The following is a 27,505-nucleotide window of genomic DNA, read 5'->3' on the forward strand; positions in this document are numbered from 1 at the left end:
CACAAACAGATTGACCAGCTTCACTCATTACTAACCAGATTGACTTCTGTCAGACTTCTAGAGAAGCTCTTATTGAGAACTAACAAACGTGTAGATGTTTTGTTTCATGTGAAATCACCATCAGTGAGAGCAGGGTTTCCTTTGGTTGGGCTCTTGACCTGTCACATGCTGGTGTCAGTGGTGGTAGCTTTAATTGTGTAAATATAAAACACATGAAGCTTTGCCACCAAAGTCAAAGAAGAAAAAAAGTTAATCAATCCTCCAGATTCTTTCAAAGTCCTGATTTGATGGGTGTTGTGTTATTGTAACAGTCTCTATAGCTTCACAAGTAACTGTTTTTCATAACTCACGAAGATTAGATACTTTGTATTTCATTTTGTGCTCAAAAAGTTTTCATCTGTATCACCTTCAAATCCAAAAACATCAAGAATCTGTATATGAATCTCAACAATGGTGACGGTCAACAATATGTGTCATGTTGCAATGCATGCTGGGTACAAGTTTGGTAAAAGACCCTCCCATGTATCCCAGCATGCATTGCAACATGAATAAACAATGCAGTGGAATTGTCAGATTATTTTTATTTTATTCTTAATAATTGTTTTTATGCTTCCTTTTTTGTTGAGACTTTTTAATAGCTTGTTTTAAGATTTCAGAGATGTATCTGAACATTTTGTTGATTATCACCATTGTTGAGATTCATATGCTGATTCATGATGTCTGTGGTCTTTAGAAAGAAACAGATGAAAACTTTTAGCACTCAAAGTATGATAAAATGATTCAGCTAATATGATTTATAAAACACATAAATGTAAAACTGTAAGTAGGCCTAATATTAAAGTAACACAACATCCATCTATGCAACAAATAAACTTCAAAAGAAATTGACACACTAACAGATCCCCCTACTTTTTTTTTATACTTTGTTGGCCAAGCTCAAAATGTTTGATTTAAGTATTACAAAAGCTATCAGCACAACATTAAACCTAGCATGTGACGGGTCAAGAGCCCAACCAAAGGAAACCCTGCTCTCATTGATGGTGATTTCACATGAAACAAAACATCTACACGTTTGTTAATTCTCAATAAGAGCTTCTCTAGAAGTCTGACAGAAGTCAATCTGGTTAGTAATGAGTGAAGCTGGTCAATCTGTTTGTGGAGTTGTTGAATCAGATCTTGAGAGGTTTAATGTATTGTTTTATTTGAGTTGATTTCCTCTAAGGCTGTGGTTGAAGTCAGCTGTAGTTCTTGTGTTTCTCTTTCCATTGATGATTCATCAGGTGTTCATCATTAATGATCAATCATCACATAATGATCTCATTAACTCCAACACTGTGTCAATGCTACTTGAACACTCTGTAGTGTGGAAACACATGAACACTGAGCAGTGCTTGTTTAACACTGGGAATAATTATATAAACCTTACCTGTTTCATTCACGTATCACTGATGCATATGAATCACATTAAGTTTATTAATATGTTTATATTAAAACTATGTAATCCAAATACATGGAAAATTAGAATTTAATTGAATTACATAAAGTTTATTTTTAGACCGAATTATTTTTTTGAGTGTACTGTTTTACTGCATTTTTAATTAAATAAATGATTGAGAACACAGGAGTTTTTCAAACTATGACAAAAAATAAAAAATAAAATCGTAACATTATACATTACAATCGTAACATTAACAACCCAAACATTATATACACATTATTTCAAAGCAACACAAAACAGTGCCTTTAAAAACCTCCAGCTGGCAGCCAATGACTAGACATTTAAATGAAAAACTCCTTAAGACGCTTAAGAAGTAGAATGAGGAAATGCCATCATCATCTGGCAGGCACATATTTAAATAAATCTTCTCATGATGCATAATCATGTAATCTTTTTGTCATAAGGGTCTGTAACTAAATGAGGGTGAGTAATGATAAATGATTCCTTTAAACTCTACTGAATGATCAGATACAAACTAAATTGTCTTGACAGGAATCATTTCAGTGTGGGAGATTATTCACAACCACCATCTCAATTTCTTTCCAATAAATTCTCTGAAACTGTGTAAAAGTTTGTATAAAGGCACAATTTTACTACTAATTCAATCATTTGAAAGACTCCACACACACACATAAACATTTTAAGCAACGATTAATGCCTCTCATGCCTCTAAATTAGTCCTTGATTCATTGCAGATTCAAACACTAAGCAGTTATTCATTCTAATACCAAGAGCTTTCATTGGATTAACACTCAGAGTTACATTTTTGACCTTTTTTTCCAACAAGGGGATTCCATGGCTATCAGATGACAAGTGAGCATTTATTATTTATATCATCACGCAGTTCTCGTTTCGTTATTCTAATTAGTTGATAAAGTGATGGCTAACCTTTGTAACATAGCTAAACGCTCCAGGCCATCTGGACTGCAGGAGGACTTTCACAAAGCTGGAAAGACTCCAAGAGCAAATTGAGCACCACACCACCGGGGACCAAACAATATGCATATTCAGAACGACTGTGTGATGCAGAAGATTATCAGAGAAGGAACAAGAGTGCAAACATCGACCACATGGGTTTTACAACTTTTAACTGAAGCAGGCTGTCAACAGGCTACTCATTTCCTCAACCTGGCATTTCAATGTTTCTAGCAGGTCTGAGAGTAGATTGAAACGGTTTCTCAAACATTATTTTCTACAATTTTTCTACACTATGTGAAACAATTCCACCCAGGTCACATGACTTCAAGAACATCATGAATTCCAGAGGTCTGACATCATTGCTTTGCCACCGTTTTTATGTTGGGTTCTGTATACATGAGTTGATCAATAATTAGATTTGATTTAAGAGTGAATAACCTCTTAAATTTCACTGTGTAAATCACTGTGACATATCATGAAAATCTGACTTTTTTCCATGTTTAAGTGCTATAATCGGATCCCTAGTGCATCTACCAACCCATTAAACCTGAAAAAGGACAACCCAGTAAATTTGTTTTAGTAAGCCTTTCTCTGCAAGCATTTGAAAAAAAAAAAACAAGCTGCTCAGATTTCGCTCCTCCCATTACGTAGTAAGGGATCTTATTATAACATTAATGCCCCTTAATCTGAAAGTTCCCACCCACAGCACTGCCATTTTGTTTCGAAAGTGACAGTGGTGTACCAGTTCTAATGCCACGGCAAAAATTCGAACAAAGTATGCTAAATGTTCTGTCATTGGCTGCACAGATGAGCACAGTACACTATTTAGAGTTCCAGCCTCAGAGGAGACAAGAGAACAGTGAATTAATTGATTAATTTACTGTAAATTACGCTGCTGCCACACAGATCTAACAGAAACATGTGATTTCTTTCCCAGCTATTTACCTTCACAGACATAACCAACCTTTTTGTAGCTCATGTGTGTTTTTAACATAAAATTGTGTGTATTTGATGGTTTAAGCTCAATAAGAAATGAAAGAGAACTTAGTTTAGTACTCGCATGCCGTGTGACAGCCACTTTCTGTGCGCCTACTTTGAATGTGCACCCAAAACCAAACAAATGTTTTTTTAGCAGAGTATCCAAGTTACAAGCTGTAAAGGCACAGCTCTGTTCTGGAAAAGGGGGCGGGGAGCAACAACTAATTTGCATTTAAAGAAAAATACACGAAAACAGCGTGTTTCTGCTTCCACTCAAAATAGGCATTTTTAAAATTACATTTTTAAAAGTGAACTGTGGGGTATTTTGAGCTAAAACTTTACAGACACATTCGGGGACACCTGAAACGTATATTACATGTAGTAAAAAAGGCATAATATGTCTCCTTTAAATCACACTGCTTAAGTTGTTTGGATTACTTTTACATTTCCGCTGAGATGATGGTAATGCAAACGGATACCTTTCTACACCTAATATAAGGCTCCTTTTTGTGAAAAATCACAGAAACAAATCCCACCTGCCTTGGCTGTGGGACAATAAATAAAGATTCGATGACACTAATCTAATGCTAGTATTGTCACTGCGAGCAAGGAATCTTTCACCCTTTTACGCCTCCTCTTGTTCAAATGTTCTCTGATTATGAATGAGTCTAAGCGCAATTCAAGCTCATAGGATAAATAGCAGCTCCTCGGGCATCGAACACATTTGAGAGAGTGTGTGAGAGAGATGTCGAGAAACGCTGTGGGCCGCTCATTAATGAAGTGAAGCAGCTTTTGCCCAAATCAAAACATCAATCTCCAAAGACCTCTCTGCTAAACAAACCTCCAAGTCAACAATTTGACAGGGAGTATCAAAGCATAACATCTCTTTCGCCTAGTCACTCGGCACAAATACAGTACATTTTTCCACAGTTGGAAATGCTAGATATACACGCAAAGCCTAAATGAAAAACGTATCGATTTTGTTGTATTCAATAAAGGAAGCTGTGATTGTTTCAGCACGGGGGCAGAGCACCGCAGTTATGGCCATAACCGGCAAGCAGCAACACATTTTGCCCGAAATGCACTTGAAAACTGTGACACATATCATCATCTGTAAGTGGCTGAACTCTGCACCAATTATGGAGGTGGCAGTGAGGGGGAGAGCAGCCTTCGTCTGCTTATTTTCACTCGTTTCCAGTTAACAAAAGAAAATGTCACACACTTTTATCCGGTCAGTCTCAAGAGCCCTCCTTTATACGAACCCCCAATCTGATAGATTTCTACAATCACACCAAGGGTAAACAGACTCAAGGAGAGTCACTATAACCTTTTACACAAAAATTCTGAATTTAATGATTGGTTTCCTTTCAATTTATTAGTGTGAACCCAAACAGAATTTGCCACGAAAGACAGGATGCTGAATATTAAAATGGAATTACAGAAAGATTTACTGAATTGTAACTCAAACAAAGGGACTTCATTAGTCAAACAAGTTCTGCAGCACACCTTAATTAAATTATTAATTTTGACATCATTTATTCCCATTTATACAGGCTTATTTCTGTAAACCAAGTTCAATGTTGTCATAAGATCAGAACAAGTCATCAAAAACGAGTGCTAATTCTGAATTAAACATCATCAATAAATGATTACCACATTATAATATATTAAATATAATAATACTAAGTAATTCATCTATCCTACCATTCAAAAAAATGGTTTAAAATACTTTTTTGCTTATTAAATACAATGAAATGCACATTTAAACATGAGTCTATTTATATAATACAGCACTAATTTCAATAGGTGCCAGTTCAAACACTATTTCTAGAAATATCTGTACGATTCTATAATATTTAAAAGGAAAGGGTAGTCAGCAGGCTTCTTTTATATCGATAGTCTCTTTGAAAAAATGATTGAAAATAATTTCAGCGCAAGTTTCAATTTAACTACTAATGGCGCTTTTCCACTACATAGTACCAGCTCGCCTCAGCTCGCCTCGGCTCGACTCGACTCGGCTCTGTTTGGTTTTCCACTGTGTAAAAGTTGTACCTGTACCGGCTTCCAGGTACTTTTTTTCGTACCACCTCCGGCGAGGTTCCAGGCGAGCTGAGGCGATACTAAATGTGACGTGAAAACACAGCAGACTGCTGATTGGTCAGAGAGAATCGTCACTATTCACTGCGTCATCATTGCACGCGCCAGCAATAGTATCCAGAATAACCCCACCATTTTTAAAAAGTTTGGCCAGAGATTGCGTGACATATCCAATCCATTACATATTATGGCAACTCGGAAGAATACGCCGTGGTCAAACGAGGAGGTGCAGACAGCGGGTGTGTGTCGCGTAGAAGATTACATCACGGCAGTTTCCTGCAGCGTCGCTATGACAAACCAGGTACTATTGTAGAGGTACAGGTACAACTTTTACACAGTGGAAAACCAAACAGAGCCGAGTCGAGCCGAGCCGAGCCGAGTCGAGTCGAGCCGAGGCGAGCTGGTACTGTGTAGTGGAAAAGCGCCATAATTATACGTATTGCAAATTAGAGAGAAGGAAAACACAAAACACACAGATGATTATCTGTGTAAGCCCCACAGTTCAATATATTACAAACATGAATGTTAAGCACTGCACCATGCAGCCAACAACAGGTAGCTTTGTAAACAAATCTGATTATAATAGTAACATGCTGTAATACGATAAAAATCTGTGTGCGCAGAAGTATAATGTCTTTGTGAGGTTTAACAACAAACTCCATCCTATTTCCCGACGCTGTAGTGCATATCATTGTGCAGAGCAGTCACAGCATACAAAAGCATGACAAGATGGTTTCTAAAAGTCTACTTCAGAGCTAAAGACGTGCTTCATTTAAAAGCTGTGGGAGAGGCAGAAATGCTTTATAGGGAGATTGGTTTCTAAGCACAGATTTACAGAGGTTGTTAAATTATGCAAGCCTGGTGAACACAGGCTCATCTCATCAGCAGAACAGTCTGCCTCAGCGCACATGATGGCTACCATATGGTACCCAGCTCTGGAGGTGGGCAAGAAGAATGTTCTTTACACAGCGAATCTCGCACCGAGCCCTCCGCTGCGGGTAAAACAGACTTCAAACTGCTGCGGAGACTGCACCAGCCCTGAGGAGAACTGCATCTGTTGCATCTGATAGAAACATCAACATTTTCCACACTTAGTAATTAGGGTCCTACACATTAAAGTAAGAGCCAGAAAATGACATGTCACTAGCAATTCAGAAGCATGGACTATTTTACACAAATGAGAATAAGTCATATTTGTGAAGTTCATACTGTTATGCACGGCACTGTAATAAAGTACTTAAGTTATTTATAAGTGGAGCGAGGAAATATCAATGTTACAGAAGTGCTCTCAAATCTTGTTCAAGCAACCGATAAAAATGCTGTTCAAAACCAAAGACAGCTGTCTTGCATGGTCAGTCAATGACTAAACAGGGAGTGTTTAAAAAGCCATGTCATGTAATAATCTACAATAAATTCAAGAGAAAACCAAGTGAATATCTATCCATACATCCTTCTTAGAGCTTATGTTCAAAGGTCCATCTAATTTCATTATTTGGAAAAGAGCAGCCTGTGCATTCTGCTAAATAACTTCATTTGTGTTTCATGAAAAGAATGTGTTTTGAGTGAAATGTGGGTTAGTTCACTCAAAAATGAAAATTCTGTCATTAATTACTCACCCCCATGTCATTCCAAACCCCTAAGACCTTTGTTCATCTTCAGAACACAAATTAAGATATTTTTGATGAAATCCGAGAGCTTTCTGACCCTGCATAGACAGCAACAGTACTACCACGATCAAGGCCCAGAAAGGTACGCATACGTTGTGGTACTCTCGAAACGTAACACGGAACAGAAGAAAATGTTGAAAAAAAGTCATTATATTTGTTTCCTTTGCACACAAAAGGTGTTCTTGCAGCTTCATAAGATTACGGTTGAACCGTTGATGTCACACGGACTATTTTAATGATGTCCTTACTACCTTTCTGGGCCTTGAACGTGGTGTCTTACTTAGTATTTTTGTCTTGTTTCTAGTCAAAATATCTAAAAATTCTTAAATTGAGATGCATTTAGTGGATAAATAAAAAATGACGTAAGATATTTAGTCTTGTTTCCAGGGGGGAGCAACTAAATTAAGTAAATTTTGCATAAAACAAGTAAAATTATCTGCCAGTGGGGTAAGTCAAATATTCTTAGAACAAGAGTATTTTACTTACCGCACTGGCAGATAATTTTACTTGTTTTAAGAAAAACGCACTTAATTTATTTTTTCACCCCTTGCGACATTTTGCTTGCTTAGTAAATGAATCTCAATTTAAGAATTTTTAGATATTTTGACTAGAAACAAGACAAAAATACTAAGTAAGACAAGCCTGGAGGGTCAGAAAGCTCTTGGATTTTATCAAAAATATCTTAGTTTGTGTTTCGAAGACGAATTAAGGTCTTCCAGGTTTAGAACGACATGAGGGTGAGTAATTGATGACAGAATTTTCTTTTTTTGGGTGAACTAACCCTTTAATACACTACCAGTCAAAAGTTTTTGAACAGGAAGATTTTTAATGTTTTTTTTTTTTTTTAATTAGTCTCTTCTGCTTACCAAGGCTACATTTATTTGATCCAAAGTACAGCAAAAAAAAAGTAAAATTTAGAAATATTTTTACTATTTAAAATAACAGTTTTCTATTTGAAATGTAATTTATTTCTGTGATTTCAAAGCTGAATTTTTAGCATCATATAATGTCTTTCCCAAAAGCTTTGAATGGTATAGTGTTTAATGTTACAAAAGCTTTTTATTTCAGATGAATGCTGATCTTTGGATCTTTCTATTCATCAAAGAATCCTGAGAAAAAATGTACCCAACTGTTTTAAATATTGATGATAAAATAATAAATGTTTCCTGAACAGCAAACCAGCATATTAGGATCATGTGACACTAAAGACTGGAGTAATGATGCTGAAAATGTAGCTTTGATCACAGGAATAAATTACATTTAAAAAAATATTCAAATAGAAAACAGTTATTTTAAATTGTACAAATATTTCACAATATTACTGATTTTACTGTGTTTTGGATCGAATAAATGCAGGCTTGGTGAGCAGAAGAGAATTCTTTGAAAACATTCGACTGGTAGTGTACATGTTTACGGTGGTTATTCAGAATCTGAAGTGTGTGTCACTAATGTGGCCAGTTCCCGCACAGTTCAATTTTCAGATCAGTAGTAAGACACAGCACAGGGACGACATCCCTTCACGCACAACCTCCTCCTGCTCCCGTCACAGTGGCTGATCATCGGTACAGCGTGAGGAGGCGAGATAAGAATATCAATCTCATCTCTGTCGAGTGACTCACTGTGGGGAACGGCGCGAGAGGAAACATCTGGAGAAGGTCGCGCATCATCCCATCTCCCATCGGCGCGGCTTACTGCAGACAATCACAGGGCAAAGACGGTCAGAATCATCTGCATTTATCGGCATAATGAGATGGAACGCTGCACGTCCTCGATTGATGTGTGGTAAGCTGCAACGCGGCTTAAATAAGTTGTCCTCCCAAGAAGGAGAAAGAAAAGCTAGAGCGTTGGGTTCTCACTAACAGCTATGAGCGACAGGAAGAAGGCGCTCCAGCCCTGCATTCATGTTGTGTCCTTATAGGGTGAGACAGACAGCCGATCAATAGATAAGTGGTGGAAAGACAGCTCTGGTCTTGAACACGGTCAGCTGTTTACTAGTCCGAAAGGGAGCTGGAACAATCTAGTGATTGTGACAGGCCTCTCCGAGCCTGTAATACCTGAAAGTCTAAATAATGAATGAATGCAGAGCGCTGCCCTGCTCTTTGACTCCCGGCAGAAAGCCGCACTGGGGAAAGTGAGGATTGCTTGTTAAAGGTAGAGGCCAGACAGCCTGAGACAGATTATCAAAGACACATAACAAGCCAAAGCTCACAAGGAACGTGGCGTGTTAACAAAGTTTCCTTACCTAGTCCTGCTCCAAACAATTTACTTAAAGAGAATACGACATCAAAGCCCACTCCAGACAAAAAAAAAAATCTGATCTGCTGGAAAAGATTTGATGTGACAATACTAAAATTTCAATTCAAGTGTTGATTGCGCACAACTTTATTTTTTAGCAAAATGTTTGCCAGTCTTGAATTACACCTTGAATGCTTTGAGCATGCCGCTCCGAACCATAAACTCCACTAATAAGGGTTTCGATTGTTTTTGGACCAGTAGTTTCAACACAAAGACATTTACTTTGCTTTCCTACACTCTCTGACTTAATCTCTAGCCTTTAGAAAAGCTAAATCCCAAATCCCAAAATAAAATATATAGCACATACAGTTGAGGTCAACAGTTTACATTACCATTTCAGAATCTGCAAAATGTTAATTATTTTACCAAAATAAGAGGGATCATACAAAATGCATGTTATTTTGTAGAATTTAAAAAAATAACTCAAAAGTTTACATCCCCTTGATTCTTAGCACTGTGTTGTTACTTGAATGATTCACAGCTGTGCTTTTTTGTTTAGTGATAGTTGTTCATGAGTCCTGTGTTTGTCCTGAACAGTTAAACTGCCTGCTGTTCTACCAAAAAATCCTCCAGGTCCCACAAATTCTTTGGTTTTCCAGCATTTTTGTGTATTTGAATCCTTTCCAGCAATGACTGTATGATTTTGTGATCCATCTTTTCACACTGAGGACAACTGAGGGACTCATATGCAACTATTACAGAAGGTTCAAATGCTCACTGATGCTTCAGAAGGAAACATGGTGCATTAAGAGCTGAGGGGGGTGAAAACTTTCTGAATTTGAAGATCAGGGTAAATTTAACTTATTTTGTCTTCTGGGAAACATGTAACTTTGTCTGTAGCCTCTGAAGGGATGTACAACATTTTAGCCATCAAACATTTTTGGCCAAAAATCTCACTACTGGAGATGTACAATGAACATCTGAAAAGAAAAAAACCCTGCAGCTTTAAAATCTCATTAAAAAATCATTTACAAGGACAAAACAGACATGAAACAATGCCAGCTTAATTACATTTAATGTAAACACTGAGTGTTGATAGATGATATATGATTGCAAAAGAGGTCATGTATGCAGCTGTTGAGACGTGTGCATCTCTCAGAGTATTGTGGATAAAATTCTCTAAAGTCTAAAGAAGCATAATGACTTCCAGCACAATTGCAAATTAAGGTTTTCCATTGTGCATTAAAAACATTTATTTTCACATTAATACTGATTCATTTCTAACGATAATAATCATTTAGTGCACACGTGTAGCATGTGGCTGGCACAAACAGTAAAATGCTATTTAAAGGAGACCTATTATGGAAAAAATTACTTTTATAAGGTGTTTGAGCACAGTTGTGTGGCTGCAGTGTGTGAAAACAACCAGCCAATAATGGTAAAAATCCTACCTCTCATTTATTTATAAGCCCAATAAAACATAAACAGTCTTTCTGAAAGCACAATTCCAGATTTCCAGAGAAATCTGGAATCGTGTTTTCAAAAAGTCCCGCCCATTTGTGACAATCTCTGCACCTATTAGCAAAGACACTGCCCTGCGTAAGAAGCAGCAGTCTGCCATTACTGTTTTCCTGCTATAGCTGCTTGAGATATACAATGTCAGCACCAAAAAGGCATTACAAGTGTCGTGTTTTGGGATGCATCAACGAATATAGGAGTCTCCATAGACTCCCTCCATCTGAGCCGCTGAGGACACTGCTTAAATTTCATTTTTGAAGGAAATGTCCCAGAAAAAATCTGTAAAGTCACCTATGTGTTTAGGGATCAATACCAACGCTTTGTGCACAAATGTCAACTCCAGACAAAGTAAGTATCAAACGTTTGTTTTCCAAATTGCCTTTCTGAAAGAGCTTCTCAGCACTCTGGCTAATGTTGCTAAAGCTACCATTGTCTCTGCCTGTTTTTACTGATGCTGCCTTCATGTGCTACCAGAATGATCGTAAACAGGAATGTGTAGGTGCATATGAAACTGCTTATGAAAGCAATGTGGAGTCGACCGCTTGAATTTGTCAAGCTCATAATCACAAGTGGGACTTATAATGTATGTGATGGCACGCGATGACACCATGAGACCAGCTATGTTTTTTGTTTTTTTTATTGAACCGTGCTCTCCGTCTGTGTAATTCCTAAACGCAAATTTATTATGCACAGTACAATCAGATGACTTGACTTTTAAACCGATTCTGGTTCGAACATAACCAGAACATAAGGCTTAACTTACTTTTGCCAACTCTTGAAGCTCAACCGTCTTCTGAAAAAGGTGGCAGGGAGCACCTGCTCATTTGCATTTAAAGGAACAAACACAAAAATGGCACGTTTTAGCTCATTTCCTAAAAGTGAACATTTTAATCAGCTATAAAAAATTATCTGTCGGGTATTTTGAGCTAAAACTTCACATACACTCTCTGGGGACATCAGAAACGTATTTTACATGTTGTAAAAAGGGGCATAATAGGTCCTCTTTTAAATAAAATAGTCATGTAATACATGGAAAGTGGAAATATCTCTCAACCCTCTGTTTCAAAAGGCTTCTTTAAAACGGCCAGCGTTTTCAGTTTCAGCCCAGAGTATTCTGAAGTTTCAATATTGGTCAAGAATTTTCATTTTGATGCATCACTATTCAGATAAGAGCAAGTGGAAAGTTGTGCTGCAACACCAAGGTCATGGGCTCGATTCCCAAGGAATGCATGAACTGATAAAATGTTATATTGAATGCTGTGTCACTTTGCATAAAAGCGTCTGCCAAATGCATGAAAGTGTCAAGAAAAAATGTAGTTTTCTCTTCAGTTTCAGAATCAGAAAAGATCCAACCAATAAATGTGCTCAGATATACCAAGATACCAAAGACTGCATTCAAAATTCAGAGATTTCAATATGAACTCCAACACTTCCCATCAAACCCTTCTGAGAACTCCATTAAGTCTTCTGAGCTATAAAAGGGCATCCTCAGAGTGATACAATTTTCATCAGGGTCTCTCTCGAACTCAAACACATTCACACATACACACAAATCCGCTGTGGCTTTGCTGGTGACTTTCTACTACACTTATGAAGAAATCTCAATCTCCACACCTTTGCAGAGTGGGCCCCTTCAAAACCCGCCAGCTGCACAGCCTGTCTGCCAAGACCACAGAGCGGCCGTTTGCAAAATGTTAACAGTGAGAGTTCATCTCCCCAAAAGACTGGAGGGGGCATTAGCCAAGGCAAACTCTGCCTTTAGCGAGGGGGTATTTTGAGTCCTGTTAAACAGTGGGTCCATAAAAGTTGTTAGTAGGCACTTAACCATCTGTACACACAGCAGCAAAAGAATGCATTTGAATATTTTTCACGCACACTGCTTCATCTGCATACTGACCTCTAGAAACCAGTGTGTCCTCTGCAACCCGTTCCAGCACACACAGCACATTTATAATATCATTTCCCTTTAAAGCGAGACCCATCTGGGAGCAAGCTGTCGCAAAATGCACTCGTAGACCAATGCACCTTCCTTATGCTATTCTTTTTTCAAACTCAAACAAGGTCCTTACTAATGCATAAAACACATTATTATTGACCAAATGAGCATTTCTATCACCAGAACCAAACAGTATGCTACCTGTATGTGTGCTTTAGCGAGATAAAGACACATGCTCGATCAACAGCGTTTAACACAACACTTGTACAAACTGTCCTAACTAGCTGACGGCGAAAGGAGGAGAGGAGAGGTCACAAAAAAGACAGTCTGCGCTAATGGCCATGTTTTTCTGTAAAGAGCACAAATCTACAGCAATCAGGAAGAGTATTTACACGGACACTTGTTAGCACCTTTGTGCTGTCTCGCTGTGAGAGACAAACTATTTAAAGGACGAGGAGATTGTGTTTGTTCATATTTTAGCTTCGAGGCTGTAGTGCGTTTGGTAAACTGCACTTAATGAAGAGGCATGCATTAACCGGTGAAATGGTAATGAGTTGAATGTTAACCGTGCTGAAAATGCAAAATGTATCTCTAGGCGGCTTAAATATATTCCGTCGGGGGTATTTCAGGCGTTCAATAAAAACGGATGTGTTAAAGGCCCTAAATGAAACATGAGCGTTTACATGAGCGATTATCTGAATCATGATGCCAGCGATCATAGACCCTAACGATTCTCATTACTCGTTTCTCACTGATGATCCACCATATGGCGGTGGAAGCCCACAGAGATACTATTTCCCTATTGGGAGCGCACATCTCACCTGATTTTTCAGGTCTAGTTTGGGGCAAGGCCGCCCGCCGTTGAACGGCTTCTCCCGGAGCCATTTGGATCTGATTTTCAGCCCGCTGCCACAGGAGGCGCTGCAGGCCGACCATGGCGACCAGTCGCTCAGCTTGCAGTCCAGAGGGCAGGGTACGTGGCAGACCTCTTCCACCAGACCTGTGAAAGAGCATGTCGAGCAATCAGAGCGGCCGAGCCCCTGCCATTCAACATCACGCTAACAACGTTAGCGGAAACACCTGGTGCCGATGCTGAGACCTCTGTCTAATTTACACTGACAGTTCAGGGCACCCCACAGCTTCCTATTTGACTAATGACTGCTTGCCTTCCCAGCGGAGGAAAAATTACTTGGCTCTTTATTGAGAGAGAGAAAGAGAGGAATTGAGTAGACAAACCTGATTCACTGCAGAGGTCTGGGCTAACCAAGTGGGCTTCGTGGTCCAGACAGGCCACTGCTCGATAACGCCAACCCTGACCGCAGTCACGCACCTCTCGGCGACCCCTCCAACCCTGGAGGGATCCATGGGCTGGAGTCTCCGATAGGATACAAGATGACCAATTACCATAAGGCTGAGAAGCAAACTCCTCACACGGACAGGGCTCGGACTCCACCAGAGGGTACAAGTCTTCCCGCTGGCAGCGGTCCTGTTTCCGGCTCCGACCTGAAAATGGTGATAAAATAGATGGAGAGTCAGAAAGAAAGATGGAACAAGAGAGAGGGAGCAATAAATAACAGAGACTAGTCATCTGAATTTTAGGTGCCATTTGGATGAAACATTCAGACTGCAATCTGGGAGCTCATGTGTGTAATATACTTATCTGTCTTTGAAAATTATTAAAACATTAATGATGTCTGGATAACTGGACCATTATTCATTCTGCTGTCAACTGTGGACTGCTAAGTGCCACTGCAAACATCCCCAGGGAACGATTAGAGAACTATTCTGAGTAGACTGAAATGGAAACGCTTAGTGACGCGAGCAGGAGTCACAGAATAACTTCAAGCAAACATGCCGGTCTTTCAGCACAATATATATGATAGAGCAGACGTGTCCTGCAGAGTTCAGCTCCAACTCTAAATAAACACACCTGAAGCAGCTAATCGAGGTCTTCAGGGTTACTAGAAACTTTCAGGCGCATATTGGAGTTAGGATGTTGCAATGTTTGCAAAAGGCCGACCCTCCAGGAGCAGAATTAGAAACGGATGGAGGATCGGTTCTGAAATAACCAATGAATGGATTGTCAAGATCAGAAGTCCATTTGGTGTGGATTTTGTTCTCAAAGACATCTGGTCAGAGTTCAAACTGTGCTAGGACTTTTGGGGGGACCCAACCCTGCCCAACATGTAATAAAGCTTCAAGAGCAGCACACTTACTACATGATGTTACCATGTACACACACACACACACACACACACACACACACAAAAATGATTCTTCAGCAGTTCCTCAGCAGTTATTCGGGGGTTGTTAAGGAGCTATATAGCACCAGTGCCATACAAAGAACCTGTTAAGCCCCTGAATCGTTCTTTAACAGCTCTCTAATTCTCTCTTACACCCTTAAAAATAAAGAAAAGACCATTTTTGGTTTCACAAAGAACCATTCAGTCAAAGGTTCTTTAAAGAACCATCTCTTTCTTACCCTTTTATAATCTGAAGAACCTTCTTTTGCCACAAAGAACCTTTTGTGAAACAGAAAAGTTCTTCAGATGTTAAAGGATCTTTATGGAACCATTTAGACAAAAAAGTTTCTTCTATGGCATCATGAAGCACCTTTATTTTTAAGAATGAAGTCTCTTTGTTTAGTTGGGGAAAGGATTGGAAATGACTTTAAAATACAGTGTATATCCTAAGAGATAACATTCTTAACCTTTTTGCCCACAAGGCCCCTTATAAGGAAACCTTCCAGGGCCCACACACAAGACTTTTTGACCTCAGAAAAGCATAAAGCATCAGAAAAGTGATTCAAAACAGCGTTTGCCAATTGTAGTGAATTTCCATTCATAGCAAACATTTGAGAGTGGAGTAACATCTAAAATCTAAGGAGGAGAATGGGGCTCCTATTATGGTTTTACATAGCACCATTTGACAAAGGTGCTGTATAGCATCTAGTAAGTGTACAGCACTTAAAGTGGTTTCCATATGATTACAAGTCAATGAACCAATTTTGGTGCTATTTAGCAACATTTGTTTAGAAAGCTTACCATGTGCTGTACTGTCTGATTTTGATTCCCAGGGAATACCTGAACTAATAAAATCACATACCTTCATTTTAATCACAACTTTCAAGCTGTTTTAGATGCTTATGCTAAATGCTTAAAATGTTCATTTTAAATAATTCATTTTAAAAGATTATTTTACACCAAAATTAAAATTCTGCCATCAATTACTCATTTACATTTACACATTTAGCAGACACTTTTATCCAAAGCAACATACAAAAGAGGAACACAAGCCATTTGTCACAGAACCAACAATAATTGTAATATACAATGCCAGGTTTATTAGACAAGTGGATTAGGAAGCAAGCTAGAATTACTCATCATAATCTCATTACAAACCCACAAGACTTTCAGTCATCTTCAAAACACAATTAAAGATATTTTTAACGAAACCTGATATATTTCTGTCCCTCCATTGAAAGTCCATTCACCAAAAACTATGACGCAACAAATTTCCAATTTGGTTGTTTCACAGACAAACACCAAGGCACATACATAAAGCTAATCGAGCATGTTAAACAGAAGCCGAATTTGAATTGCTTGACACGCAAGAACAAACCTCACAGGTTCTTAATGAAGCTCAAACGTGCTTATGTGACACTTTCAAAAGAAGGACAAAAATCTCTCAGGTTTCATTTCAAAGTCGGAAGTAAGTCTCACGGGTTTGGAACAACATGAAGGTGAAGGTAAATGATGACAGAATTTATATTTTTAGATGACCAAATAAGCTATAGCAAGTATTCAATTTATCCACTAGTATTAAATATTTAGCATAAAGGTATAACTCCATCAAAAATCATATAATGCGAAGACCACATTGCTCCTTTCTCTCTCTCGCGTTCTTTATTTTTAAATATACAAACATAGACCCGCAGCACTCTCATGTTCAGTGGACCATATACATCTAATTTATCTAATGAGGAGAGAAATGAATAGATTTCACATCATAAAGAGTTCTGTTTAAGAGGCTATTAGTTCCTCTTTGCACACTTCACTTCCTGGAACATTTCAAATTAGTCATGTCCATTAGACATGATGAATATTATTAGGTTATATAAATAAAAGGATCTGTCCGTGAGGAGAGATGCTCCTTTTTAGACTGCTGTCACCGACACTAAAAACCAGCGTTCAACAGGGTCCTCAAACCTGTCAAGCATAATTACATCAGCCTGTCAAACCTGTGGGCCGCACTGGACAATTATGCATGGTCAAGCTCAAGAGCTCTGAAATATAACGCTTTGATGTACTGGATTCAGAAGCTTTTTGCGTTTTGTTGTCTGACTGAAGGATTCTGCTGTGTTGCATCAATGAGATTGGTGTGGTTTTGCTGACAGCTAAAGCTTTTAAGATAATGCTGATGAAAGATCATCATCAAACGTGATGCAATACTCAGTGGATTCAGTCAATCTCTGGAGGATTCAAAAGCTAAATTAGACTGTGTCAAAGAATATATGATTAGACAGCTTTGGGGGTCAGGGGGTCAACCAAGAAAACCAGGAGTACTTGTTGCTGGGATTTATGTGTATGGATTTATTTTTCATATACATATAAGGATACAGATTAATGTATTTCAGGTTTGTACAATAATTAACAAATACTATATGAGCAAGTGTTTAGGATCTTCTAACTGTTCAAAAGATAGTTACAGAATAAGTTTGCCAATTTTCAACCAACTTTGTATTGCTAATATGTTGTTAGTGCATGTAAACAATTGGGTACTCTTTCTCCATGTTACCTGCACTCAGATATCCATGTTTATTTGTCAGCAAAAGTTTGCTGGATGATGCAAAATGTGTCATTTTGCATCATCCGGCAGACTTTTGACAGCTCCGGGGATTTTGTTAAAAGTACAGATCGAATTTCTGGTTTGTATTCCCACCATAGACAGTTAGCTGGAATAATAAATCCATATCCATTTTCTCTGTTTTCCCTACATAGCGCTGATTAAAAAAAATATAGCCAAGTATGCCAGCAGTGAATTCCCCCTTTATTAATGAGCATAATTACATTTTAGACACTATGTTGCCAATGAAAACAGTTCCAAATGATGCCAAAGCAGAATTGTTGAGCGCAGTGGTGGACTTGTTACTGTACTGAAGCACATTTTTGAAGTATCTGCACTTTGTTGTCTATGTTTGTGAGTATTTTCATTTTGAGAAAGTATTACTTGATTACATTTTAAAGCATAATATCAGACTTTTCACACTTAATACAATATAACACAATATAAAAGTATTTTAGTTAAAATGACAAAACAGACATTTATATATTTATTTATAACACTTAAAGGTACAGTACGTACTTTTTGCCATACTCAAAACAAACAAACAAAAAAACAAAGGCATAGTTTGATGACGCCGTGATTGAGTGTGAAATCCAACCTGATCTCATGACGAACACGTACCTGTGGGAACTTTTATGCAAGATGCAAAATATGTAGCTCCATTTACGTTTCGTGACATATTTGATGTGAAATGTCCACTGAGTGGTGCTAAAAGAGTTTCCCCAGAACAGATGAACATACATACATACATACGGTACGTTTTATGTGACATTGGTTTTGTCACTGCAGTCAATGTCCGTTGAGTGGTGCAATAATTTTTAATGCTCGGTGACATTTTAAAATAACCATCTGCACTACACCTAAACTTACCAGATAGTATGAACAAAAGTGAACATGATGTAAAAACGCATTCGCAAACATGCTGTTTTCTTAGTTAAGAACATGGGTTGGAGCTCTTAATTTTGAACTCTCAAAGTGCATTAGATAGAAGAATTTAACTCGAAAATGTACAAAAAGTCTTCATTTGTCTTTTTTAAATATCCCAATAAATATTGTATTGTGGACTTTATATGACAATATTATCGTATCGTGAGATTTTTATATCGTTATCCAAGTACTTCATCCACCACTGGTTGAGTGTCCCTGAGCAAGAGTAACACACAACAGATCTGAACCCAAATAAATCTGCATAGAATAAATCCTGTTTATGAATAAATCGGTTGAATAAATAATTAAATAACTAACTGAATAATTTAATAAAAACAGTCACTTGTTTTATTTCCGAATAAATCAGTGTGGTTTAAACAAATCTGTTGAGGGAATGATTCTTTGACTCCCTCATAAACATTCTAGCTATCTAACTGTCTCACAGCAGGACTCTATATACAGTATATAGAGAAACTGAGTGAGATGGACACAGAGACTGAGCTAGAGGCAAAGGGAAACTCACACTCTCACTGGTGTCCAGAAGCTTCCAGAGAAGTGTTTGCCAGCCTCCATCTGTTTTTGGTGTACAGAGGCGGTCAGTGATAGAAAACAGCTCGAGCAGTGTGAAATCTCTGTCAGTACACTGCAGCCTCACTGACAATCTGCTCTCTGCTTTCTCTGCATGTGTGAGAGTATGTGCATATGTATATAAAACACACACACACACACACACACACACACACACACACACACACACACACACACACACACACTTTCCACAGTGGCCATTTATTATTGATGACACCTCCAGAAATCACCTGCTGGATACTGTGCATTCGATTAAGCAAGAAGCACAATCTTAGCTTGCAATTTTCAGGCTTCATTTCAGATTTTTTTAATGCTCTTGAATTTCTATGTCGAAATCTGACGTTTTAGCGTGTGATCACCTTTGATGTGGGATTTCCTAAAAGTGTGAGGTGAGAAAGCCTTTGAAAATTGATCTGACACAGTCAATACGTCACATCGTGAGACGTGCAGGATCTTAATGAGAGCCAATCATGATTTTTATGCGAACAAACTAACTAAAGGAGAAAGCACTGCAGTAATTCCCTAACAGGCAGCTCTAAAATTTGCCCGTAGAGCAGTTCACAGCAGGTCTCTGATCTCTGATGATAGACAGGACTGTCAAAATATGTTGGGTAGGTGCAGTAACGCTAAAGGAAAGCAGGAGAGGATAGTTAATGAAATAATTAACGTCAATTCTCCTCAATGGAGCCAACTGGAGCACTGAACACAAAGTTTACTTTAACTGACTTCCTTTTCCAAAACCATTTTTTTCCCTCTAGCTTTAGCTGATTATGCTCAGCTAAGGAATATACTAAAGCTGACTTGTCTGTCAGCTTACTCCCTTTGTTAAAATGATATCCCTCAAGTGATACTACAATTGTGACACTGTAGAAGCCATTGTACCTCTTGGCACTAGCTCTCAAAGGATTTTACAAATACGCCACTAATTTGTACCCGACCTTGTCGGGATATAAACAAGCTTATCGACTTGCTACGGTATAAGGATTTAGTTTATTCACTGTCACAGTATTTGTTTTGTTGTGTGACTTTTCCATTCTAAGCACTAAACAAACACTCTGCTGACTGTAAGAAATGAATATAATTAACCTTGTTCTTCTATTTCCTGAGGGAAGTGACAACTATTTGATAAAACATGCCAGTGCACATCAAAACACAAATACAGTACCTACATGATAATTTAAAGTATTTTTTTCTTCATAACGTTTTTTTTTTTTTTTACACAGGATCAGATTTATTAATATAACAAATATTTTCCAGTGAGACAAACTAATTTATACCATATATGTATACATTTATACGTTTACTTTTTTATAATAATACATAAATAATTATTTTTTATTTACTCAAACATGTATATCTACATTTACAAATATAAATGAATTAAATTAAATTACAGCTGAGTTTGTGTAAGATGTTGCACTACACATCGCTGTCAGTGAGAATACTTATTTCTCTGAATAAGTATCAGATGTGTGTGTTATGGTTCGCATCAGTTCAAGGTTTGAAAACATAGTTATGATCTAGTGATCTCATAGTGATCTCTCTTTGTTTCACCCATTGCTGCTGCGTCTGGAGATCCTAAGGAATTTTTATGACCGTCACAGGACCAAACCTTAGGAAGCAGTCTCAAGGTGGGTGGAGGGCAGAACTGCATCTTGACCAATAGGAAGTTCTGTCCTTCCCGGGTTTTGTACCAAAGGTCTTCTTCATGCCCTCAAAGAGGTGTCTGGCAGTTGTCCTGGCATCCTTATCTGATGGCGTTGGACAGTTTGCTTATGTCAGTCCACCAAGATCCAATCAAAATGTAGCAAACCTTTGTCCACTATTGTGGCCAGGGAGGGGCCCTTGCCATAAACTGGGCCCTGAAATGCGGCCCCACACTGTGGTCAGCTAAATTTTCAGCATCATTACTCCATTCTTCAGTGTCACATGATCCTTCAGAAATCATTCTAATAGGCTGATTTGCTGTTTAATATGTTTTATTATTTATTATTTTTATTTTATTATTTATATATTATTTAATTATTATTATTACTAATATTTTAAAACGTTTCAGGATTCTTTGATGAATAGAAAAAATCTTCAAAAAAAAATCTTACTCTTCAAAAACTTTTGACTGATAGTGTAAGTAAATAATAAAGTAAAAAAATAAATCTGGAATTAACAAGTAAAATAATTGAGAAATAGTAAAGTATAAATATGGTATAAGTGTCAAATGTCTCATTAGAAAATGAGGTGTATTTCTTTCTATTGACACTTTCTGACCTTTTTTAATATTGTTTATTTATTTTCTCCATAATTGGGGTGGGTAGTATGACCAAAATCTTTTCATGACACAGGTAATTTAATTTCATGATAAAGAAATACATATTATAATACAGTTTTTGCAGCACGTATACAGTATTAGGCTGCTGTCACTTTAAGACCTCATGCAACTGATCAAGTATATTGATACATATCCATTTTTTTCCCAACTGTTTACATTTACTTAGAATATAAGCAACTGCGTTTATATAAATTCTGACCAAAACTGATATATTTTTGTGTGTATTTGACTGGTCAAGCAAAATAAGCTGCAAAAGAGAACTCAGTCTAGATAAAGCTAAAGTCACAACCTCTTGGATCAACGAGGAGGTACATAGCTTGCTAAAGAGCACAGTGGCTTAATCCCTTGTGCTCCAGCCTCATAGCATTTTCCCATTTGTGTAATTAGCACATAAAGTGTGGAGCTGCCATAACTTGTGTTACATTTTCACAACTTTCCGAATCACCCCGTGAGTTTTCTCAAAGGATCTCACCTGTTAGTGTGCGTTTGCGGGTTCGTCGGCTCCCGCAGGCAGAGCATTCAGAAAATTTAGACCAGGAACTGAAGGTGCAGTCATCCCTGCACGCAACCCAGCAGCTCCTGAAGCGTGACGGCATCGGCCCGGCCCACCGGAGACACTCTGACACAGCTGCCATCTCATCATACTCATCCACACAGCTCACTCCTGAGAGGACACACAATCAAACATTTCTTTAATACAACAGCACAATTGTCAAAAGTCATTGATGCTTACTTTAAAAAAGGTACCAACACTAATCCAATCAGCCTTATTTATTAACAGAATAAATGTGACATGACAATTCCTCAAAACAGCATTAACGTGGATTCAAATTCATGGAATTGTATTCACTGTCGAACTGCGCATGGTATGGACACTAAAAGACATTAACTTTTTCCCTTTACTTTTTTTTCAACTGCTCTTATTTCAGATCCTCTCACATGAAAATAGTCCTTCTCTGCATCAATGCCACTGAGGGACGATAAATGATATGCTTGGCAAATGTGAAGCCACCTGTTACCTTTTCAGCACACTGCATCCATTCCACCCACAACGTGATGTGTTCCTCGCAGACAGCAGAGAATGTGCAGAGGACTTTTCGCTCACTGACTTAAATTTGCCACTCTGCTTTACATGATGACATGTTTTGACACAGTCCTCCACAGCATGGCTCGCTTCCACTCAGCAGAGGCTTTTCATAGGAGCACAGTTAACACATAGCTGTAACGATGGCACTTAAAGGAAACTTTTCAGACTAAATAGGAGGTCTTATTATTGGTTGAGCTCACATTGTTTACACAGAATATCATCGAAGAATGACTAAAAACACATTAATTGCTCTTTCGACCAAGACATTATGCAATATTTAATATACAGTATAAAAAAATAGGGCTGCCACCTAATAGTCGACTAACCGTTAGTCGACAAGAAGAGGTTTGGTCAACCGAAGTTTTATTAGTCATTTGAAATATGTAAGCAGTAGCAACTTTACATGGCCGCTCAATCTAATGTGCGCTAAACTGAATAGTAGTGCGCTCACTGCATGACAGATGGGATTGTGCGGTCACTTGCTCTTAAAATACTGTCATTGTTGGTCATACAGAAAAGAGTCATACATCTTTCAAATCTGTATAGACTCTATGTTTATTTGTGTGCAGTCACAATAGCAACAAAACATTGCGGTTTTGTAAAATAATGAAAGCAAACAGGATGCGCTTTCTGCCATCTTGGACTCAGTGAACTTAAACGCGAAACTCAAACTATATGTATACTTACCTTACAAACATGAAAAATATATAGAGAGCGAAATGTCTACTTTCAAATGAACCAATTCAAATGGAAAACAAAAATTCTCAGATTATGTTATCCATATGAAACATGCATACAGGCGCATCCACTACTGCGGAGATGGCGAGTCAGTGTCGCCGACTTTATCTCAAGCCGGAAAAAAAAACATTAGTTTATCAATAAACTACTAAAATGTTAATCCTGACATCCATAATCATTACTTCTGCTGGTGTGCTGGGGCAAGCGTTATTTATGTGCTTGAGTGCTTATTAGGCTATGAAGCCAATTAAAAGCTCATCGTTATGATTTAAATGGTTTATTAACAAACATGCTTAAAATGAATGACTACTAGTACACCAAAAAAAATCTTTGGTCGAGGGCAGCCCTAGAAAAAACTAAAGTGGAAGGGCTAGTTCATCCAAAAATGCTCACCCTCATGCTGTTCCAAACTGTAAGACCTGTGTTCATTTTTGGAAGACAAATTAAGATATTTTTAATGAAATCTGAGACCTTTCTGACCCTGCATAAACAGCAACGCGAATACCATGGTGGCAGACTGACCTGGAAGAGAAGTAATAGTTGAAAAAAAGTCACTATTTTTGTTTTCTTAAGACAAAAAACTGATGTCACATAGACTATTTAATGAATGTCCTTATTACCTTTCTGTGCCTTGAACATAGTAGTTGCATTGCTATCTATGTAGGGTCAGAAAGCTTTTAGATTTCATCAAAAAAATCTTAATTTGTTTTCTGAAGATGAACAAAGGTCTTATGGGTTTGGAACAGATTTTGAAAAGAATCTTATGTTCAACAATGTTTCATTTATTTGATCAAAAATACAGTAATACTAAAATATAACTTTTCTACTTGAATATATTTTAAAATGTAACTTATTTCTGTAATGGCAGTTGAATTTTTTAGTATCATTACTCCAGTCTTCAGTGTCCTTCAGAAATCATTCTAATATGCTGATTTGCTGCTTAAGAAACATTTCTTAATATTAAAGTTAAAGATATATATATATATATATAAATATAGATAGATATACAAATAGATATATAAAGTTAAATATTAATGTTAAAGAAAGCTGTGCTGCTTAATGTTTTAAAGTGCAAACTGTTTTCAGGATTTTTTGATCAACAGAAAGTTTAGAAGAACAGAATTTATTTAAAATAAATTCTTTCTAACATTAAACATGTTTTTACTGTCATATAAATACTAGCATTAGTGTACTGCCCTACAAAGCAAAAAGGCAGTAACTGCATTTTTGGTCAAAAATGAGTTATTATCATTTTCATGACATTCAAGGCATCCTTTGTTATGTGACAAAATATCTTATCTCAAATGTGTGTCGTTTTGTAGAAAAATGGTAGTCGTTTGTACAGTAATTGGATTACAGGCTGGATGACAGGATAACTTTAAAGTCATTTTTCTCAGTTCTGCACTAGGCGTAGTTACTGCCTTTTTGCTTTGTAGGGCAGTGTAGTGTAGTAAAGAGATCCTCAGAAGCTATCTAATTTTATTCCTCATCGCCGATTTAGTGACTCTTGACAAAGTTTCTGGAATCTCAATTACACAAGCATTTCATACCTTAAAAAAAGCATGCAAACAGAGGATAACAACACTGTGTCCTGAACGATTAAAGAAATGAGGTGGACAGATGCAGACAAAGAAACAAATTAAGCTAAGGTAAAAGGTGTCACTAAACTGCCAAATTTAAAATTCTCACCTCTCACAATGGTACACTGTTAAAATTTGTCATGCTCTTGGGCTCATTATAAAAGTTTCTCTGTTCTAATTAAAACTTTATATTTCCAAGCTAGAAAACCTGTATGTCAGTCTATAACTGGCAAAAAGGCTGAGAGTGGTAGTGTTATAGTGATTTTGTAAATCAATACATTTTTCGACATATCCACCTTATTTTTTTCCGTAAGAGTGGGTGCGGCCATTTGTACATTTTATAAGTCTGGCTTGTTTTGTTGCTTGATATTGCAAATTGGCGTGTCTTACTATATTATTTTAATGTATTGTCTTAATTATGAACACAGTGGTTTGTAGCGGAAACAGTTTGATCATTTAATGCACGTTGTTATTCTTCTCCTTATTTCCCTATTGCGGGTAATAAAATGGGCATTTCACCTATAAGCTTACTTCTGCGTTGGATACGGAATAAGATGGATAGGTAAAATTCCTACTTATATTAATATTATAAAACCTTTTTATAATAATTTTATATTAGAATGTAACTATTATGTTTTTATATATTACAATCATTTAATTCATTTAAATGATTTAATTCAATTGGGTGTGGTTCCAAGAAAATATTGTGTTTTTTGGCCATGTGACATGATGTTCTTTGAAGTACCATATTTTACTGTCTGATACCATGACTGAACAACAGTACCTCTATAGTAGAAATAACACAAAGTAAATAATGCAATATACACTTTGTCATTTTTTTTTACCAGCTCACTTCAAAGAGTAATAATTAACATTTGCACTTTATTGCACACACAGATTCTGTTATTTCAGCAACAGTGAGCCTCCATGCCCAGCATTTGTTGTTGTTGTTTTTTTGCCAGTGTTTAGTAGGTGTTCACTCTCCACTGCATGTGCCACATTGATAATTAATAATGTATTGATTCCGATCTGCAGGAAATAAAATTCCAACCCTTGCAGATTTGTGCCAGACAGTCTCCGACCACAGAAGAAAGGATCAATACAGAGTTTAGAATATAAAACAAAGACCCTGTGCATGTTGAAGTGCCACTTTAAGAGCCCGAAATCAAATTTAACTCAAATCCACACGGACGCCACCTTCCCCAGGGCTGTTATCTCACAAAGTGACCCTCTGATGACTTTGAAGAGGCATACATGTACACATATGCCTTTAACACAACTTATCGATTCCTATTTGAATTTCAAATGTTGCTCTCTGACCAAAGCGTTTGCTCTCTCCACTTCAAAATAACGTGGGTGGAGATAGTATATATATGTGGGATGGTGTTTTAAATTAAACAACATAGTTTGCTTTTGTGTTTCTACAGTCATAAACATACATATTCAAATTATGATTGCAAAAACATTTTATCTGTTATTTTCACACTCTACTCTTTATGTTCTACAGTGTATGTGCATGAGGGAATATCAGTCATCATTAATGCAAAATCAATCTTACTGTTTGGTTGATTATTAAATATTTAAACAGATCATAAAAAATAAATACACTACCTTTCAAATGTTTGTTTGTGGTTTGTGTTTTTTTTTTCTTCTTTTTTTGGAGAAATTAATATATATTCTTGGCTTTTATCTTCTTTGGCTTCTAATCTTCTTTATTTAGACACCACAACCTGTAGGTACGATTGATATGTTATGTGTACATTTTCAATTGAGTGCTAAAAATATCACGTTTTTTGTGCTAATATGTGATGTATACTTAGTGCAGCTTTAGGTTTCTTGGTAAACCACAATATTACTGTCTTACTGAAATAGTTCTGATAATTCGCTGTGAACCCACTATTTCCTTTAATTTAATAATTCATTTAATAATAAAGACTGTAACTTAGACTTATTTTGGTTTACAAACTCTGTTGTTTTGTCAGTTAGTCACGTTAGCACTCAGCTAACATGTCCACCATTATTGTTTTGTTATGTCATGTGTTTACAGTTTAACAGCTAAACTTTAGCTCTGGGCACAACTCGCTTGAATAAGTGTTAAACAAAATGCTTTTTATGTCAATAAATAAATAAATAAATAAATAAACACTACATTGTTGTTTTATGTAAAGGTGCATCAGGATTGCCAAGTTTTCACAACAAAACCCAAACAACTGCTACTCAAAAATAGCCCAAACGCTTTTCAAGGGGGGGGGGGGGTATTCAAAAACACTTTGCGGTGTGTAAAATACACGCATTTTGTCGGGGTTGCCCTTGGTAAATTTGCATTCCAGGGGCTAAATATAACGTTATTGGCCATTATATAACAGCTGACCAATCAGAGCATAACTGATGGAAGGGGGGTTTTACAGACATTGCGCCATTGTTGCCAAGTCTGCAGGTTGTTTTTCATATCTGCAAGTTAAAGCGACCCCAATAACGTGATATTTAGCCCCTGGAATACTAATTTTACCAGAGGAACCCCACCACATAATGTGTATTTTATCCCCTGGAAAGTGGGGGACCCCCCT

General features: G+C 37.3%; 1 protein-coding gene across 1 annotated transcript in view; it reads right to left on the reverse strand.

Moving 5' to 3' along the window:
• thsd7ba (thrombospondin, type I, domain containing 7Ba) overlaps positions 1–27,505 on the reverse strand; it is a 149,305-nt gene that overhangs the window by 35,178 nt on the left and 86,622 nt on the right. Inside the window, exons 12-17 of the mRNA XM_073845928.1 lie at positions 22,006–22,197; positions 14,084–14,350; positions 13,669–13,847; positions 11,291–11,378; positions 8,687–8,849; positions 6,421–6,554 (exon numbers count right to left, since the gene is read on the reverse strand). Of these exons, the coding sequence (XP_073702029.1) occupies positions 6,421–6,554; positions 8,687–8,849; positions 11,291–11,378; positions 13,669–13,847; positions 14,084–14,350; positions 22,006–22,197 (1,023 nt within the window). The remainder of the gene's footprint in view (positions 1–6,420; positions 6,555–8,686; positions 8,850–11,290; positions 11,379–13,668; positions 13,848–14,083; positions 14,351–22,005; positions 22,198–27,505) is intronic.

This window comes from Garra rufa, chromosome 8 (assembly GCF_049309525.1).
Source record: "Garra rufa chromosome 8, GarRuf1.0, whole genome shotgun sequence".
Taxonomy (NCBI): Eukaryota; Metazoa; Chordata; class Actinopteri; order Cypriniformes; family Cyprinidae; genus Garra; species Garra rufa.